Genomic DNA, 20,312 nt, shown 5'->3' with positions numbered 1-20,312 from the left:
AAAGAGAATGCGCCTTTGTTTCTGCACGAAGGCTAGAAAGTAGTTAAATCAGTCTTGAAACTATGTTGTGTGTCAGTTGAAAAAAAAAGCCTCTGCAGTTGTTCTACGGGAGCCGGCAAACTTGAGCACCGTATTGCAAAGAGTGTTAGTTAGGGAGTTTTAGAATATTTGAAATAAGATTCTGCTTTTTTGAACTGTAGAATGAGGAAGAATTCACTTGGTGTTTATATTTGAAGGAGAACTTTTCTAAAATAAGGTTAATGGAAGTATTTTCTTTGGAATGAAACCCACTTGATTCCAAGGAATAACAGAATTAATACATGTTCAGCAAGAAGCCGCTTAGCCCTACTGGTTAAGGAAAATGTCAGTAATGGAAATGCATAGGGCCGGCCAAATGGCACAATTGAAAGCTCAGGATTTCATTTTTTACCCTCGGATCTTGGAAGAAAGCTTTCCATCAAATTCCCTTTTGGTTTTGTCTTTCTTCTTTATTAGGCCGATTTTGTGAAAATTGCTCACCCCGAGCGCGCATTCAGAGAGGCGGCGGAAGAAGCTTGTAGAAGTATTGGCACCATGGTAGAAAAGTATGTTCTGCTCCCCTTCGTTACAGTCTCGGGTGACGTGGTCTTGTGGATTTGTGCTTGAGGAAATTGGTCTCCAGGGCTTGTCCCCGCAGGGTAGGGGATGCCCAGTGCCCAGGGTGGTGGGGAAGAGGGAGGGCCCTGGGGGCGGGCCCTGCGCGCTCCTCCCTGGCTCCTGCAGTGTGCTGAGTTGCTTCTCTGTTTGCTCTTCTGTTCTGTCACTTAGTTTCCTTGTCTGTAAGTGAAATAATGACACGATTTGCCTCTTAGATTTATTGTGAGGAAAGTGAGATAATAAAGTGCTTCTAGGCACGTCAGGCACATAGCAAGCATCCACTCTCCTTATTCTTGTGTACGTGAAGTGAGAGTTTTTTGGTATCTCAGTGGCAGGTTGGAGTTGCTTGATAACCCTGTGATTAAACCACTATTGCATTGTTGGCTGTGGGCCAGAGACAAGCGGCCTTGCGGTCCCTTGGATCTGGGGTGGGGAGGGGTGGTCTAGGGAGATGCTAAAACTCTCAGGGAGGGCTGAGGTAGGCCGGGGCTTTGATGGAGTGAGTTATTTTCAAGAAATCTTGAGGTAAATTTAAATATTTTAAGCAACTTATGAGAGCTTGAAAGTGCTGGTGAAAACGGCTTCGAGGTGGATGGTGCCGTGTTCAGAAGCACTTAGGTGCGGGACGCCATGCCAGAGAGGGTGGAGAGCTGGCGAGTGCGGCAGGGCTCGCCTGGCAGGAATGTACAACTGGAAACCATCGGGAGACTTTTCGACAAAGCAGAAGTTGGAGGAGGCGCGTGGTGGCCGAGCGCAGTGGCTTCTCTGGTTTGACAAGGCGCGCTGGAGGGCCTGATGCGTCAGGAGCTGCTGCTGCCGCTTCCCCCCCATCAAGTGTCATTTGCTCTCTTTGGGACAGCGCATGTGATTTCTCTTACAGCCACTGAAACCCGACTTGTTGACTGAGATCAAACTGGTCCCTGCACACTCCGGACACAGGGCATGAGGAAGGGCCTGGAACTGGGGGCTCTTTGGGAGAAAGAGCATCGCCCAGGGAGAAGCCCCAGGAAATGAGTCAGAGCTGCCAGGGTGACTGCCTGAGGCATCTTGAACGCTGGATTGGGCCTGACTTTGGATGCAGTTCTGGTCTGGATGTGGGTTCTTAATTTTGTGGCCAGCAAGGGAGCCGTAATAGGTAGTGAAGTGTGGAAGAAGATCTGTGCAAGGTCTTCACTTCATCCTGGAGAGCGTTTCAATCTTTTTTTCTTGGCCGCACTCCAGTTGCTGCCCTGAGGCCCGCCGAGGGCCTGGACGTGGGTCAGGAAACCGAGCTCAGGGCCTTCGTCAGAGCTTGGTTCTCGGTCCCTGCGGAGCACCAGGACTCCTTTTCTCCTTTAGTCTAGCTGAATCGTATCATAACCTCTTCAGGCGGTCTTCAAAAAACAGGAGGATTTGAGGTGCCTGTGTAGAACTGATTTATTTTCCCGTAGTGGAAATAAAAACCTAAAATTAGGTGTGTTTGTGTAGAGTTGATGCCAGCTGTAGACTAAAATAGAGACTTTATCTCAGGATCTCATGACATAAAATATAATGTGGGAGATTTGCTGAAACTTCTGAGGAGGCTGTAGTGGGGCTGCCTCTGAATGCCTGTCCTTTTGACATGTAGTGGCTCGTAGGGGGAGCAGGCCTGGAGGAAATAGGTGCCCACATTGATTTTCTCCCCGTTTCCTGGGATTGTTGCCTGGGAGCGCAAGAGATGGTATGCCTGCCCTTCTTGTTGACCATTTTCCCACTGGCACTGACTGCCTCCGTTCCCTTGGTCTTTGGGGTGGCCCGTAAGAACTGTAGCAACAGAAGCTCTTGGATTGCTATAAAGCTGCAGGTTTTTGATTATGCACTGACTAGGCAACGTGACCATCCTTGAGTTCCTGAGTAGGAATGGACAGAAGGTTCTTACAGCTTTGCCCTTCCCTGAGAATTCACCGAGCAGATTTTATCTAAACCAGTTCACCGTCTGGCCCCTAGAGTGCCAGGACTTTCTAGCATCCAGGGAAGAAGAAAGAACTCAGGACCTGGTAATGGGACTGTGGCTTGGGTTGGGGATAGAACTCAGGTTGGGGGGCCAAGGGCAGGCTGGCAAGGCCACCTAATGATAACTACTATTTGTTCCTTCATAGGGGGAGCATCACATTAACCCTTAGGGTGACCTGAAGTCTGACAAGTTCAAACACTTGCCCGAGATCTCAGAGTGGTAGTAGGGCTGGGGTTGTAACTCCAGTGTGTGGCCCTGAAGCCTGTGTCCTTGAGCTCTTCTCGAGGTGTGGGCCTGCCACTCTGGCCCAGATGGGCAGAGGTTTCCCAGGTTCTAGGCTCTTCCCTTGGGAACTGCAGAATCTTTGTGATCATCCTCCCATCCTCAGTCCTTTTTTATCAAACAAACAGATGGCCATTGGCATATTGCTAACAGTGATTTCTCAGTGGTAGTGGACTCAGACCACTCGGATCACCAGCCACTACATTCCTCCCTCTCCCCTCTCTCCTGTCTGCTCTTCTGGTTCCAGCTGCTGACCATGGCTTTACATTTATCCATTTACCTTTCAGAACCCTTTGTACCTTGACACTTTACTTCATGTTTCTGTATTAACTGTGGTTATGCTATTTCTATTCCAAATAAAGAAACAAAACAAAACCCCAAACCTTTGGCCTCTGGGCATGCGACACCATTCTCTTAATGTAAAGTTAGAAAGAAGTTATTAGAAAATTGTTTAATTTTTTTTTCATTTGTAATTTTTCTAGGTTGAACACAAATGTGGAGTTATATCAGAGTTTGCAAAAACTGCTAGCTGATAAAAAACTTGTGGATTCCCTTGATCCAGAAACCAGGTACTCATTCCTTTGCATTCATTATGGTTGTGATTATAGAGGCAAGATGGGAAGACGACACCTCCCCTCCCCCCCCACCCCAGCCATGTCTCTGCACTCATAGCCCCCTCTGCCTGCAATGTTTCTCCCCAGGTACCTACATGACTCTGGCACTTTCTTTAGGACTTCATTCAAATGGTGTCTCCTCCTCTTTGGTACCAGGTCATGCTCCGTCCTCTTACCCTGCTTGTGTTTTCTTCTCAGTCCTAATCATTTCCAGCATGTTCTGTTTGCTAACTGTTTACATGCTTCTGCCTCACTAGACGGGAAGCTCATGGAGGGCAGGGACTTGGTCTGTTTTGTTCAGGGCTGCATCCCAGCACCGGCAGCAGTTCCTGGCCTGTAGTGGGTGCTTCACAAAGGAATGCCTTCCTGTGAACAGTTGGCAGTTACATTTAGCTTCATGCTGGAAGTTCCATGATCGATGCCACCGGAAGATAGAAGCAAATTGATTTTTTTTCTTTTAAAGATTTTATTTATTTATTCGACAGAGATAGAGACAGCCAGCGAGAGAGGGAACACAAGCAGGGGGAGTGGGAGAGGAAGAAGCAAGCTCATAGCGTAAGAGCCTGATGTGGGGCTCGATCCCACAACGCCAGTATCATGCCCTGAGCCGAAGACAGACGCAACCGCTGTGCCACCCAGGCGCCCCAGAAGCAAATTGATTTTATTGACTGGTTGGATGTCATGATCCTTGAAATTATTTCCTTTGGTTCATTCGATTACCTTTATTATTCTGAATTGAAAAAGCTGAATTTCTCAGTGCATAAAAACATTTGATAGAGGATTTTTGGATACCATATTTCTTTGTTCAATGTATTTACTTATGACGATTTTATAAGTTCGTCATTAACCCATCTATATATTACTTGTCTGGTAGCACAGAGGTTAATATTTTTTCTTACCTGTTTGTACTTTATATTTTTTTAAAAAGAAATTTTATTTATTCATTTGAGAGAGAATGCACAAGCAGGGGGGAGCAGGAGAGGGAGAAGCAGGCACTCCACTGAGCAGGGAGCCTGATGTGGGGCTCGATCCAGGACCCCAGGATCATGACCTGAGCAGAAGGCAGTTGCTTAACCGACTGAGCCACCCAGGTGTCCCATTTATCTACTTTTTATTTATGGGACACTTATTCTTTTCACTCCTTGATTCTCCCTCCTCTGCTTCCTCCTCCCCTTTCTGTCTTCAGATATGACCTATGACCCCCACATGAAACCCTGTTCTGCAGGGATCAGTTGGTACTGGGATCTAGCTGTTAATCTGATATACGAGTACCATGCCGTGTGAATTGCGCAATGAGGCTGTCTTTGGGGGGTTATTTTCACCTGACTTCTAATATGCAGGTATTGGTTTGATCTTACTTCTCTTCATTGATCCTGAGCCTCAGGATACTAGTAAAGCTAGCTGGGCCATCAGAATAGTTTGCCTTTACTATACTTTTAGGCTTGAGCATGATCTTATGTTCGTTAGCAAAACAAGGAAAAGTTGAATGCCTGCTCATTGTGCTGGATTTATACTCAACTGGTATTGACTTTGAGTAGAGACAGGTTATTCATAACCTGACTTTGTTAAGGATTGACTTCTCTACATTTAACGTATAAAAATTGTAGTGGACTAGGAGACTATTTTAGGTGCAAAGGACTTGTTCCAACAGGATACATACCTCATTTCTAGATGTTACTAAAAATGCCAAGAGGATTTTTAAAGTAACACAATGATAACTACATTGGGAAAAATGAGCTGGGTAGAATATCAGTATTCTAGAAAGGAAAGGTAACTTGGAAGTGGGAGGAAGAAGAATTTGAAGTAATAATTATTGAAATATCATGGTACTTGATAATCATCAAGAATGTTGGCTAGCACCCGGAGAGAACCTTGTGTATGGAAAAGTGTAAGACAATGAATTATAAAGCGTAAGTATAAAAACAGAGAATTGTACATTCAATAAATTATCTGGGCATAACAGTTAGGAAAGGAAATGATTTAAATTGAGTAGACCATCATCTTATTCTTTGATACATTCCTTGAAATACTTTTTCAAAAAGTATTCCCAGAAGGGTCCCATTAGTCAGTTAAGTTTGGAAATCTGACACATTTATGTACTGTCCCCTCTTAAAAAGTTTTAGTTTATTACAGTCTGTGAGAAGCCCCGCTGTAAAGAAACCTGTTTTACTTGGGTTTTTCCAAAACCATTAAGAGCTTTCTTGTATGCAAAAAATATAACAAACACGTCATCTTCAGAAAATATAATGGAGGGAAAATCCCTGTCACGAGGGCAACAAAAGCTGTAATACACCTTGAAATAAACTCAGGAACGCAAAGCATGCAGAGCCTCAACACACACACACACACACACACACACCAGGAAGCATGAAAGATGATATTTAAGTAGTGAAACATACCGTAGTCTGAGATAAGAAAGAAGAAAGCTTCAGTGGTGGTCTCTACTGGTCTGTAAGTTTAGTGCTAACCAATCTATAAAGAAGATTTTTTTGTTGTTACTTTAAATGATTTTGAAGTCATAGACAATAAATGTGCCAGAATAGGCAGGAGAAATCTGGTGAGAAAAGTACTAAAAAGGGATTTGTGCCATATAGTAAGACATTATAAAAATGCTGTATTTAAAAGAGCATTATACTTAACACCAGCATAGTCAATTAGATCAATGAAAGAAAAGAGAAATTCAGACAGTCACAAATATATGTAAGACTATATTTACTATATGATCGAAGTGTCATTTCCTATCAGTAGGGAAAGACTTGATTTTCAATAAATGATGTTAGGGCAGTAGATAAATGTAGAAAAAAGTAGATTACTTAAAGGTATAAATCTTTTTCAAAAAAAGAAATCATATAAGTGTTGGCAGTCTTGGAAGGTGGGAAGTTTGTCTTCTCATGATACCAAAGTCAGACCACCAGAGATTGACTTGAGTATATAAAAACTGCAAACTTTGGTATGGCAAAACTTTTCCACATTCAAAGTCAGAATACACAATGGGACAAATGTTACTTACATGATAAAGAGTTAATATCTTTACTGTGTTAAAGGGCCTTAAAGATTACTAAAACAAAACAAAACAAAACAAAAAAAACCGCTGGATCTTCGTATAGAAAATTAGGTAAAGGATTCTTTTTGTGAAACTCTCCTTTCCCAAAATAAGGAATAGCGACAGATGGCTGTTGAACTTGGAACAGCATAACAGGTGTAACACTGGGAATCCGTGTGAAACGGGCTGCACACGTGGCCACTGCTATTAGACTGCTTTGGGTGGATATTGGCTCTTTGACTCTGCAGATCTTGTTTTCTCCTCTGTAAGAAGAGAATAAAAAAGTACTTCATAGGTTTATTATGAAGTTTAAATGAAATAATGAAAGTAAAATGCTTTGACAGTTTCTGGTACATCCTTAAAGAAAAATAGAACAGAGAGCCCTTCACTTAACTGAGCTGAAACAGAGCAATAGTGTTTTAATGGCTTGGGATGATGGGTCCTCTCTGGTTAAGTGTAAATTGATAAATATCTATAGAGGACACCTTTTTGATTAATTTCTTGGAATGTGTCCTAAGGAAACAAACAAGGATAAAGAGATGTATTTAACAGGGATTTTTATCATAGCATGGATTACAGGAGTGGGAAAAATGAAAATATTTTTAATCCATATGACCAAACATTACAAACATTAAAAAGCCATGTTTTTGAAGAGTATTAAAAAGAGATAGAGAAATGTTCAATGTTTGTGGTATAATTTTAAAAGAAAAAGCAAGATACAAAAATCTATGTTTGCTGACTCCCAATTATTTTAAATAAGTCGTATAACATACTCAAAGTAGATTGGATAGAAGCCAAGGGAAGGTCTTTATTGTTGGTGTTAGCCACAAGTTCATTGCCACCGAGACAGTATCTTTATGAGACCAAAGATGCTGCCTTTGCCTCTGCTTCTCAGGACGGGGTCCTGTTGCGTGTTTCCCACCAGTCCACCTGGCCCAGCAGGCAGAGTTGATGTTTCAGTGTGAGGGAATTAAGTGCCCCTTATGTCGATTCAGAAACTCAGCGAACATTTTCAAGTATCCACTATGCACTGGGCACTGTGCTAATTTCTCTAACCTTATCTTATTTAATTTTACATGTTCTGCGTAGCCTTAAAAAATAAAAATAAGTAGATTGGAGGGAAATAGAAGAATTTTAATAGTGTTTATCTTTGGTGAGATGAGTGATTTTCATTTTTCCCTAGATTTCTACATGAATCTCTTATACAATAAACTTATATAATATAATAAACTTACATTATACAATATATTTTCATCCCCACTTATCAACCACTGTTACCTTTTTTCTCCTCTTATTAAAATAAACATAAAATGCCTTTGCTGGAAAAGAGAGAGCGGCATTTGTTTTAGATTGACAGTTCAGGAAGGGAGATCACCGTGAGGTAGAGATAATGGGGATTTTTAGGGGCTTGAGTGAAGCACTTTACATTATTTAAGAAAGAAGGTAAGTAACCACATTATTAATGTGGTCTATTGAATTTTCAGAATTTTAGAAGAACTTTAATTCTGTCCATTCAAAGCATACTGGCACAATAATCAGGAAGATAAATATACCCTTTATGAAAAGTCAGAGAAAGCCAGGAGAGTAGATCAAATATTTGGATAACTTAATTCCAGAAAACTATAAAAAAATTATTATTGACAGAAAGAGGTGTTACACATGAAATTGGTTCCAAGCATGCAGCAGGATTAAAGAGAAAGAAAACAATTCTCATTAGCCAAGAAACGGCTTCCGGCACAGCATCAAAGAATTTAATATTCTAAGTAGCTGCTACTAGTTGGAAGAAAAACTGAAAATCTCTTGCAGTAGGCCTTTGAAAAATTGTCCAAGTATACACTGTTTTATGTTTTTAATTATTTGGATTTGGATGGGGTTGAAATAAATAAGTAATTATCATGGCGGCGTTCTCAGGTTTGTACTCTCTGAATAAAGGAGTAAGCTCCTACATGTAAGGCAAATCATAATTATTTTTCATGTTCTGCAATACATATATTGACTTTTTAAAACATTGGTTGAAGCTATTTTTTGTTCCCTCTTTGCTTATTATACTTTAACATCCGTATAAAGCATTTACAACCCAGTTCATGACTTTCCATCATATGGCTCCTGTACAACCTTTTAAAAAAAATTCTGTGTTCTCCTGACAATTTTTTTTAAAAAGTAAGTTTGTTTTATTTCTACTTATTTATTTATTTATTTTATTATGTTCAGTTAGCCGGCATATAGTACATCATTAGTTTTTGATGTAGTGTTCAAGGATTCATTAGTTGCATATAAAGTGCTCATCACCACATGTGCCCTCCTTAATACCCATCACCCAGTTACCCCATCCCTCAACCCCTCCCTTCCGTAACCCTCAGTTTGTTTCCTGGAGTCCTGAGTCTCTCATGGTTTGTCTCTCTCTCTGATTTCTTCCCATTTGGTTTTCCCTCCCTTCCCCTGCAGTCTTCCGAGCTATTCCTTATGTTCCACATATGATTGAAACCATATGATAATTATGTTTCTCTGCTTGACTTATTTCACTTAACATAATCCCCTCCAGTTCCATCCATGTCGATGCAAATGTTGGGTAATCATCCTTTCTGATGGCTGAGTAATATTCCATTGTATATATGAACCACATCTCCTCTATCCATTTGTCTGTTGAAGGGCATCTCGGCTCCTTCCACAGTTTGGCTATTGTGGGCATTGCTGCTATGAGTTTGTTAAGTGGAAATCATAAATGCCGTTGAAGCCCATAGCAGAGGCCCCTAATTTGGTTGGTAGTGGAGGACAGCCTTCAGAGAGACCTCATGGTGGAGGAGAAGGTGTTTCATGAGGTGCCAGGTTAATCACGCCAAGGACTTCTGACCTTGAGAAAGATCATCCTATCGGGATGGAGGACTGGAGGCAAGGTTACCCAGTAGGGCTAACTATCGTATGTCAGGGCAAGGGGACAGCAGCCTGGACTAGGATAGTGGTAGTAGGGAAGGAAAGAAGGGATTAATTTAGTTGATTGTCGTGTTTCTTTCTAGTTCTCTTCCCTTTCACCACCAAATAAATAGCTACCATTTAATGTGTAATTTTCATATTGCCAATAAAGAAGTGATGTGCAGTTCTTTCTTTCTTACATGTTAGTAATACTAGCATTAGCTCTGTGAGATATACTCTTGTTTCCTGATCCTCTGATACGTATTTATCAGTCAGATTTACTTAAGAGTGATATCAGACTCTTACCTCCTGGATATCAGGGATCATGTGTTTCACTCTAATGTGTTTGAAGAGCTGTGTGTGTCAGTCCGTGCTTCTGTGGCACAGCATGATAACGTTTTGTTTCCGGCACACACATTTTTTTTCCATTTACGATATGGTGTGAATTCAGTATTTTAATTCCTCTGCTGTCTAATGGGGAGTAAACAATATCAAATTAGCTTATAACTAAAAAGGAAGAGATGTCCTTCTAAGTATAAAATCTTACAGGAGAAAATTAATGAAAAGTTGCCCGTTACTTTGGATATTATCCAAGATACTTTCTATTCCACTGTTGTTGTTTTCTTATTGTTCTGATGAAATTGTTATATCAGGGAAAGGGTCGGGAAATTAGGGCTGGCTCTTAAGTTTGCAGATGCATTTGATGATTATTAAAAATGTTGCTCTCTACAATGCAAACTAGTATTAATTCTGGAAGTGGTGAGGAACCTTCCCTCACAAGTCTTAAGCAAATTTAGCACAAGGTGGATGGAAGCTGGTAAGTAAGGAACCTGCTTGATGGTCTCTCTTTGAACTCCCCACTTTATTCGTATCCCTGTTAGGAAATTTATTATATCTTCAACCTTGTGTTCATTCATTCAGAAAGTATTTGTCCCCTTATGGGACCATGCCTTATGAAACATATATGTCTTTACCCACAAGCAGCTTAGAGTATACTGCTGTTAAAAATACATGCTAGATAGAAATATATTATAGTTATATGTTTACAGGCTTACCTGGTTGCAATTGGGCAGCATTTATGTGTCCCACAAGTATTTATTTGGTGGGTTGCCTAAAGTATGTGGCAAATATTTTTTGAAGGAAAACAGGGACAATTGCATCCATCTCTTCTAGAAAAAGCAGATAAATTTGGCCTCATTGGAGTAATCATTGTCCCTTTGGTTCAGTTAGAGGCTTATTGTACGGTCGTTAGCACAATGTATTTGAGACAGATCATCCATAGGAGAGCTTAAAAGCCCCGTCAGTCAGCTGGATGTTTTGCCTGATTTTTAAGATGTTAAGTTCCTGGCTTCAAACAAATTGTGTGTGTGTGTGTGTGTGTGTGTGTGTGCACGCGCGCGCATGCATATATATTTGGCTTTTGGGTAGTATGGTTGAAAAAGTCCAATTTATTTAATAAGAAAGTGATTTTGTTAATAATTATTATTACCCGTTATAACCTAGGTTTGTTTTGTTTGTAGGCGAGTGGCTGAACTGTTTATGTTTGATTTTGAAATCAGTGGAATCCATCTAGATGAAGAAAAGGTGAATCTTTCCTCTCTGTTTTTTTCTGCTCGTTTTACTAATACCTAGTTGGTATCTTTATTACTACAGTTGTTGTATGTTGCTTACATTTGCATATCATACAAACTATAGGTTGTTTGTGTTATGAAACTCTTCTATTATATTTGAATATAGTGCTCTCTGGAAGTTGGTCTATTACCCATGATAATTCAGAATTAAGAAACTGCTTGAGACACTTGGGGCATTTTAGATGTCGTGGCATCCTCAATGGGTGATTTCAGGAAAGAGAGGCAAGTGGACAGGAAAGCTGAGAATTTTGAAGATTGAGGTCTGGAAGCGGAGGCACAGGGAATATCACTAAGACCTTTACATAAGTGCACGTATTCATATTCTGCATGTCTTTGACAGATCCACATGGTTTTGTTCTGGAAGCAGGAGGCAGGGCTTATACGGTGCGTGCCCTGGAATAGGAGGGACTGTAGACGTTGTTCAGACCCCTCCTTTCACCAATATGGAAATAAGACCAAGTGATTGGTTCAGGTTCCCATCCTTAGTGGCCAGAATGTCTAACCCTGGCCACTTCTTCTAGAACACAACATCCTCAGAAACTGTTATGATTATGCTTTTTTTTTTTCTTTGTAGGTATGTTTCTCCTACTAAATAGAACATAAAGCCATTTACCTAATAATAGAGATCAGTTTATCGGAGCATGTTGGAAAGTAGAGGTCAGGGTCTTGGGGATATGTAGCACCCGCAGGAGGTAATATCATTTTGCTTGGTGCTGGGTTTGAATAATGCTGGGTCATTTGTGCACCACGGTGTTCACGTGGCTTTAAGGGCTCAGCACAAGGCTACTGACCTAACCCTGAGCCTGCACAGGCCGCCAGCAGTCCCCAAGGCTGATAGGCTCTACGTATATTTATGTTGTTTAAAATGGACACATTGGCCCCTCTTCAAGCCAGTTCTTTATTACTGCTTCTCTGTATAATGAATTCACTAGTCTGAGTCACTCAAATAAAAATTTGGGGTCAGCTCACATTTTTTTATTCACCATACTTCCATGTCTTAATTAGTGGCAAAGTCCTCGTATTGTTTCTGTAGAGCTCCTACATCTGTCTGCATCCCCCAAACAGCTCATGAACCTTATCGCCATATATCTGGGCTGTCTGAAAGGTCTTTGTCTTTCTGATACTCATTATAATTAACAGTGATGAAGCATTTGCTCTTTGACGTGTGTATTTCTCATCAGATCTTCATAACGGCTTTGAGGCTGTTAGAGTATTATAATGATAGTAATACTCTAAGGCTTTTAGGGTATTACTATCATTCCGGCTTCATAGATGAGGAACTGAGGCACCTAGAATTTATGTGATCTACCCAAGGTCACGGAGTTAGTAGGTGGAGGAGGCTTGGACTCCAGAGCCTGCTCAACTATCCCTGCTCAGGTTTTCCGCTGGTCATTCTGACCTGTCTGTGAACACTGGTGTGATTTCCTTAAAGTATCGATTTCATCATTATTGTCCTGCCCAGAACCTCTCAGTCACTTTCCATTGCCAGTAGCAGCTAATACGTAACAAAGAACGTACATGGTGATTCTCTCCCAGCCCTCCCTGTGCTCCCCTGTAATTCATTACACTGTGCCTTTCGTGTGTGGCCCCCGGCCTCCTCTTCCTCCTCTGCTCACCAGGCCTGCCTGCTGCCAACCCCCGCTAAGGCCTCATCCTCAGACCACTGTGTCTGTCAAGCTTTTATCCCCCAGGTGGGATTTTGTATTCATCTAAATTCCCATTTGGCTTCTTTTATGCACATGGCATTTATCTCTAAGGGCCTTTTATCAAAGCTCTTCCATTGCATTACTTATCTAAATTAGGGGCTTCTCAAGGACCAAGAATGCCAGTCATGTTTTTTCCAGTTTTGGCCTCAGCAAGTACTGAATGACTGTATGATGAATCATAATAATGCTAGCTAATATTCATCAAATTTGATATTCAGAAGGAAGATAGTGGAGAATAGTAGAGTTGCTAGGAGAGAATCTAGATGAATAGTTTTGTTATTTTATGTAATCCTCAAGAAAGATATTTTTGAAACTTTACGCGAAAGTTTTGTGTGTCAAGTCAAGGTCTGTTTCAGCATCATTGAACCTGCTGCTATTACTTCTCGAGTGTTCTTACAAGGATAGCTGCCCTTCCTGGCAAATAACTCCCAGGAGCCTACGAACATTAAAGATGCAAGTAGAGTAAACCCACTGAACTCCTCTCTCGTACCTTCTGTGTCTGTTCTCCATGGGGCTCCACTAGGACAGGTTAAAAGGAAACATGTTACCCTTTTTAAAAGAGAGATCTTGAAAGAAACCCACCAACATAATTTATAAATTGTAAAGGCCTGTATATTCTTTTGGCATTCTTCCCAGGTTATTTCTTATTTAATTTTTAAGATCTCATATGAGTATAACTTAAAAGTTTAAAATGAATGGAAGCATATGTTTTTTAGCAATCATTTGATAAATAACACAATAATTTCATAGAATTCTTTGAGTTCAGAGTACTGCATCTTTATCTCAGAATGATGAAATGCCTAGGAAATTGGTGAAGGCAGGAAGTAAACCCAGTTTTTGATTTTCTGAGGGTTTTAACAGGTGATAAATTCTTTGAAATAATTGTGTCACTTTTTTCCCCTCCAGAGTAAAGGCTTTGGGGAATATTTTTGGAACTATAGTGTAATTTCCAAATCTTTTACCTTTTTGGTTATTCCACTAGTTACCATTAGGTGGCGATAAATGGCCATAGTAGAAACAAAATAGGTAAAGAGAAATCTGGACTATGAAGACATTGAAGTATCTGAAAACTAATTTTTCCTATGAAGTTTGAATTCTCTATATTGTAAATTTTTTTAAAGTGTGGAGCCCAGTGTGGGGCTTGAACTCACAATCCTGAGATCAAGATCTGAGCTGAAATCAAGAGTCGGATGCTTAACCCATTGAGCCACCCAGGCGCCCCTATATTGTAAAATTTTTGGTTGTTAAAATATACTTAATTTTTTCCCAGCGTCTTATCAAGTGTACGTCAGCATCTTAAATATCTTTTAAAAAGCCTAGTGCTGCTTCACCATTTTTTAGGGTCATAGTACAATTTAGAACGTTGACAGCTAGTGACCCCTATCCGAGAAGATCTACATCTGATTTCACCCGAAGCCCATCATAAGCGCAGGTCAAGATGCCCAGCTAGTGTTCTAGTAACACTAACTACAAATTCACCTTTGTCCTCCATTAGACCGGACTGATGACATGGCCTACTTTATGTTTCCTCCAAAACATATGTGGCGCCCCCTTTGATAATACACATTTTCTCAGGCGATTGTATGTCCTACCGGTGAGACTGCCAGAAAACAGTCCTGTGGGTGTGCCAGTGCCGTCCACATCATCGTCACTGAGCCGGCGCGCCGCCGGGTGCCAGGCCCGGAGCTGGAGGGCCGGCCCTGCCCTGCGGCTCCGGCTGGCTCTGCTCCCCACTCCACTGCCGTGCTTCTGTCGCTGCTCAAGTGTGGGCAGCCCCCTCTGAATGTTCACTATACTCTTGTGAAGACCTGCAGAAATTCTTTTCCTTTCCCTCTACCTTTTTTGTCTTATCTTTTAGGACCCAGTATATTTTCAAATTTGCCCTTCAAATACTTGCTGTCTTTAGTCTACAAATACTCCTAAGTATCATATTGACTAGATTCAACCTACTGCTCTCCAGTTCACTTAACTAAGAGGTTATTTGGGGGGATACGGTAGGATTCTGTATTTCCCAATGTTGTTAATTTCAGAGATTAGTTATATAACCTAGGCACAAAATAGAACTCTAGCGTTTATATAAATCTTAAAGTATAGAAACACTATACAAACTTTTAGGATATTAAGTATCTATCAAAAGTAGAATTTACTTATAGTAAATAATTATGTATTTATGACATAAGCAATATACTCAATGTTCATTTTATTTAACATATTTAGTATCTTGTTCAATTAATTTAACCATATATGTTGCTTTACCATCCTTACAGATGGTCTGTTAAATCAGCTGTGAACTATTACTTTCAATGCCTTTAAATAACTTTTACTCCATCTGGATCTAGCGTAAAAGAGCAGTGGACCTGAATGTGAAGATCTTGGACTTGAGTAATACATTTCTTATGGGAACTAACTTTCCCAACAAGATTGAGAAGCATCTCTTACCAGAACACATTCACCGTAACTTTGTAGTCACAGGAAGTCATGTCATAATTGATGGTCTACATGCAGAAGCTCCAGACGACTTGGTATGTGTAGTCCACTCTCTTCATAGTTTAGCCCCCGTCTGAGTGTTGCTGTTTTAACCCACAGTTCAGTGATAATGTAATCATACCTTTAAAAATACTTGAGTGTTACTAAGCCCTAAATTTCTACTGTGGGCTTATTAATTCCATAAATGCTTTGAATGATGAAAATGGCTTTATCATTCATGTCTCATAAAGAACTCCTCCTGTTTAAAGTATGATAAATAGCAGTTGACGTTTGAGACTACTCAGATTCTTAATGCCTGTAGTCTTCATGTGGTTAAAGGTGCTTTAGGGCACATGCACTGGGTAAAAGTTTATTCCATCATACCTCATAACAGAGAACTCTAGTCAAGGATGTGTTTGTATCCTATGCTAGTTTATGAATCTAAAAGCTTTACTCACCCTGTATAAACCCTTATTTTATTTTTAAAGCAATGATCACCCGTAGAATAGAGAAGTGAAAGTTAGCCTACATTGTCATTGCATGGGCCTTTGTATCATGGTACTTATTCTATCTTCTACCATTTACATTTTAAATATAGGTTCGAGAAGCTGCTTATAAAATTTTTCTCTATCCCAATGTGGGTCAGTTGAAATGTTTGGAAGAATTGCTCAGCAACAGAGACCTTCTGGCAAAGTTAGTGGGATACTCCACATACTCCCACAGAGCCCTCCAAGGCACAATAGCCAAAAATCCAGGTGAGCTTGTTCACCCAGCTTTTCAGGACAAAATAGGTTTTTTGCAAAACAGCTTCTGATTTAAAATAGCTATAAATCAGTGTTCTCTTTTTAATATACTCAGAGACCCATTTATTGAGATTTTCTGTATCTTTATATAGAACTGACTTCTAAATAGAGCTCATAGTTTGGAATATATTCTCTCCAACCAAGGTAATTTATTTCTTGCGCATGTTGCGAGTTAAGTCATACTTAAGTATTCATGGATGCTAATTTCAATTATTTTCATTTTAACTTAGTTTCTGTGGCCAGCCTAACCAAATTGGTTAGAATTAGTGTGAAAGAGGAGGAAAGATCAATAAATCTGTTGAAGACAGGGTTGAGTATACGCTCGGGCTATAAAAACACGTAGTTCTATAAACCTCAGTTTTAGAGAGAAGAGTGCTGGATGGCACTCTTTGCGTAGGGGTGGGGAAAAAGCGTCCTGGGGTTTGTGAGAATCTTGCCTCGTGTTCTGTTGAGTCCTTTATGATTTAGAATGTATAAAAGAAAGCACTATACAATAGTAATAACGTAAGTGTATATAGTAAGCTTTTTCAAAGGTGTATTAAATTGCAGTCACAGTTCAGACACTGAGTCAGGAACGAATAGGGTAGTTGCGATGGTAGAACTGTTCAGATTCAAGATATCTTTTAGAGGTCGAATCTATGAGGCTTGGTGATGGGTCGAGAGGGAGTAGGAGACGGCATGTTGGGTACTCTTGGTTTCGGTTGTGTATGTGGGTGGACGTGCCATTCACGGATAGAGGGAATGCTAGAAATGAACTCTGTATGGGAGGAAGACCACATTGTTAATTTGTTCTGAAATTATTCCTTCTATGCATATCCCTTCTCTTTCTAGTATGTTCTAAAAAAATGGCCATTTCTTTTGTAAACGGCTATTCCCTTGACCTTTCAAGGCTGTCCGCGAAACCGCAGGCGAAAGCACACTCATTCCTTTGCTCATGTTGTTCCCTGCATGCGGCAGAGCTCCCCTCTCCCAATCGGTCTGATAAAATCCTATACAGTTTTTCAGTGCTCAGCTTAAAACCTACCTCTTTCACAAAGCCTTTCACTTCCCTTAGACACTCTTGTCTCTGAACCCCTTAAGTGCATACAATTTGCTTCACCCCATTTAACTCCTAAATAGATCTTATGTCATTTTGTGTGTTTTTCTCTGGTCATTGTTGTCACCAAGTTGCTAACAATAATTTGTCATTATTATTATTATATGTACAGTTGATCCTTGAACGATGAGGGAGTGCTGACACCCCTCCAATCCTATACAATTGAAAATTCACATGTAACTTTTGACTCCCCCAAAACTTAACTACTACTAGCCCACTGATCATGGGAAGCCTTACTGATAACAAACGATTGATTAACCCATATTTGGTATGTTGTATGTATTATATACTGTATTCTTACAGTAAAGTTAACTAGAGAAAGAATGTTATTAAGAAAAACATAAAACACATTTATAGTACTGTACCGTATTTGTTGAAAATATCCTTGTATAAGTGGACTACACAGTTCAAACCTGTGTTTTTCAAGGGTCAGCTAAAATAATAGTAAGATGCTTACCCTGGGCCATTATTTCATTTAATTTCTGTGCAACTGTGTGAGGTAGATGTTTGTATCCACCTCATAGGATAGAAACCCGAGGTTAGTGATAGTGCTGAAAAGTGGCAGGACTGAAACTTAACCCCATGCTCTAAATTTATGGTCTTTATAAGCTGTTTGAGACCAAACAGATGGCATAAAAGACATCATCTTCATTCTCTGTTTTCATCCATTGATTCAACAAATATTTACTGAGTGCCCACTATATGTCAGATATGATTCTAGGACCTAGAAATAAATCAATGTATAAAACAGATGAAATTCCTGCTCTTGTGTAGTTTATATCTCTGTAAGGGAGATAAGAAAAAATCCATGTAAGAAACACAGTAGGTTAATAGTTAATACAAGTTGTGGAGAAAACTGAATGGGGAAGGGGATAAAGAATGTGAGCGTTTGGCGGTGGTGTGGATTTTCAACTGAGTCGCCCTGGAGGGGCTCGCTGAGCATGTGGGGCATGTGAGTGTAGATTTGAAGGAGGTACAGGAATAAGCCTATGGCTCACTAGGGGAAGAAAGTTCCAGATGGACACACTGCGAGCGTGGAGGCCCCTAGGGTAGCTTGACACATTTGAGGAAAAGCAAAAGGGCAAAGCAGTGAAGTGGAGTCAGTGAGGGGAGTGGTAAGAGGTGGAGGCAGACGAAGGAGGAGCTGTGTTCAGCCGGGCTTTTCCTCTAGTGAGATGGGAAGTCGTTGGGGGGTTTTAAGCAGAGAAATAAGGTGATCCGACTTAAATTTTGCTGGCAGGTCATGTGCTGTTGACACTGAGATAGACCGCAGAGAGGCACGGGTGGAGGAGAGGCCATGTAGAAGCTGTTTTGCAGTAATCACGTTGAGAAGGATGGCAGCTTGACCAAAACGGTGGCAGTGGAGGGTTTTGCAATGTGTCTGATTCTGGATATATAGCATTTTGAAAGGGAACCAAGGTTTTTAACCTGATCAACTGAAGAGACGTAGTGAGTTACTGCTAACTAAGGTGGGGAGGACTGGAGGCTTGGTTTTGTTCAAGTTAAGTTGAGATGCCAGTTGGTGTTCACATGGTGATGTTGAAGAGACAGTTAGATGTGTATCTGTGGAATTGAGGACAGAGAGCTGAGCCAGAGATAGAAATCTGGGTCTTTATTCATTTATTTAAATATTTATTTATTTATTTTAGAGAGAGAGCGCGCATGTGAGTGAGGGAAGCACAGGGAAAGGGAGAGAGTCTCAAACAGACTCCCCATTGAGCACAGAGCCTAACTCGGGGCTCAATCTCATGATGCTGAGATCATGACCTGAGCCAAAATCAAGAGTCAGACACTTAACCAACTGAGCCACCCAGTTGCCCTTGGGTCTTTATTTAAATTCATGAGATTGTATGAGATCTCCAAGGGAGCGAGTGCATCTAAAGAAGAACAGAAGTCTGGGAAGTGAGCTCTGGGGCCCTCCAAGTTTAAGAGGTCAGAGATATGAGGGAAAACCTGTAATAGCTGCCAAGAAGGAGCATGAGTGAGAGAGGAGAAAATGAACTGAGTGGATGGTCCTGGAAGCCAAGTGAAGTGTCCTAAGGAGAGAGTCATCAGCTGACTCAAATGCTGAGGGCAGATGCAGCCTGAAGAGGGTTGAGGATTTACCACTGAGGTGAGCAGTGTGGACTGGAGGTCCCTGGTCCTGTAGCAGCTAATGCCAGATGTCACCACCAGTGAATCCATTGCTCAGTAGGTGGTTAGTATGGTCACAGTTTGGAGTTAGGCTACTGTACAGTCACATAAGATGTGACTTGTGTCCTTAAGGAATTTAAAATTTATTTGTGGGGATCAGTTATATAAATATAAAGATTAATAATTATATAGGTCAGTGTCTTCCCAGTGCCAAATGAGTGGTATGTATAGACAACACAGTACTGTAGGATTTTAGGAGTTCGGGAAGTTTGTCTGATGCGTCTGTGCTTGTTGAGGGTTTCGTGAGGGAAGTGAAACTGGAAATCGAATCTGAGGGAAATGGTGAGCTTTCAGTAGAGAGAAGGAGGAAGGCAGGACGTAAACAAGGGTTAAGGTGGGCATTCATGTGAATTAGGTGAATTAGGAAATAATTTTCCAGTGAGGCATTTATGGATTTTCAGGGCCTTTCAAACTCATTTTTTGTAATATGATGATTTTTCAGGTGGATTAATTGAGGTAGACTTTTCACGTGTAAAATAGCTAGAAAAACAAAAATGGGTGAAAGTAAAAAAAAGTTCAGAAATAAAAAGCAAGCACAAACTTATTTGAAAATACTTCCCTATGGCAGCTGGTATGATATCCTGAAATAAGATTTCATTTTTTTTTTTTTTTAAAAAGATTTTATTTATTTATTTGACAGAGATAGAGACAGCCAGCGAGAGAGGGAACACAAGCAAGGGGAGTGGGAGAGGAAGAAGCAGGCTCACAGCAGAGGAGCCTGATGTGGGGCTCGATCCCACAACGCCGGGATCACGCCCTGAGCTGAAGGCAGACGCTTAACCGCTGTGCCACCCAGGCGCCCCAAGATTTCATTTTTAATGAAATAACGGTTTTTCTCCAAGGCCTAATACGATTTAACATGGTGCACGAGGCAGTGTTTTCAGGATTACTATATACAAGGCTTGTTAAGGATCGGCAGTGGCAGGAAACCCCATGGCTTCTTGGTTTAGGCTAACCTCC

At 40.8% G+C, this 20,312-nt stretch overlaps 1 protein-coding gene across 6 annotated transcripts in view; it reads left to right on the top strand.

Moving 5' to 3' along the window:
• Window positions 1-20,312, top strand: part of MIPEP (mitochondrial intermediate peptidase) — a 190,736-nt gene that overhangs the window by 5,868 nt on the left and 164,556 nt on the right. For 4 of the 6 annotated variants that reach the window (XM_034664985.1, XM_034664986.1, XM_034664984.1 and 1 more), the window contains 4 exons: window positions 3,373-3,459; window positions 10,978-11,041; window positions 15,134-15,316; window positions 15,859-16,015. In XM_034664985.1, coding sequence (XP_034520876.1) covers window positions 3,373-3,459; window positions 10,978-11,041; window positions 15,134-15,316; window positions 15,859-16,015 — 491 coding nt within the window. Of the gene's footprint in view, window positions 1-495; window positions 585-3,372; window positions 3,460-10,977; window positions 11,042-15,133; window positions 15,317-15,858; window positions 16,016-20,312 lie in introns of all 6 variants that reach the window. The other 2 variants (XM_011226792.3, XM_002920661.4) reach the window with 1 other exon arrangement.

This window comes from Ailuropoda melanoleuca, chromosome 7 (genome assembly GCF_002007445.2).
Source record: "Ailuropoda melanoleuca isolate Jingjing chromosome 7, ASM200744v2, whole genome shotgun sequence".
NCBI classification, from domain to species: domain Eukaryota; kingdom Metazoa; phylum Chordata; class Mammalia; order Carnivora; family Ursidae; genus Ailuropoda; species Ailuropoda melanoleuca.
The sequence above is the reverse complement of the archived record's forward strand: the minus strand, read 5'-3'. Positions and strand labels throughout refer to the sequence as shown.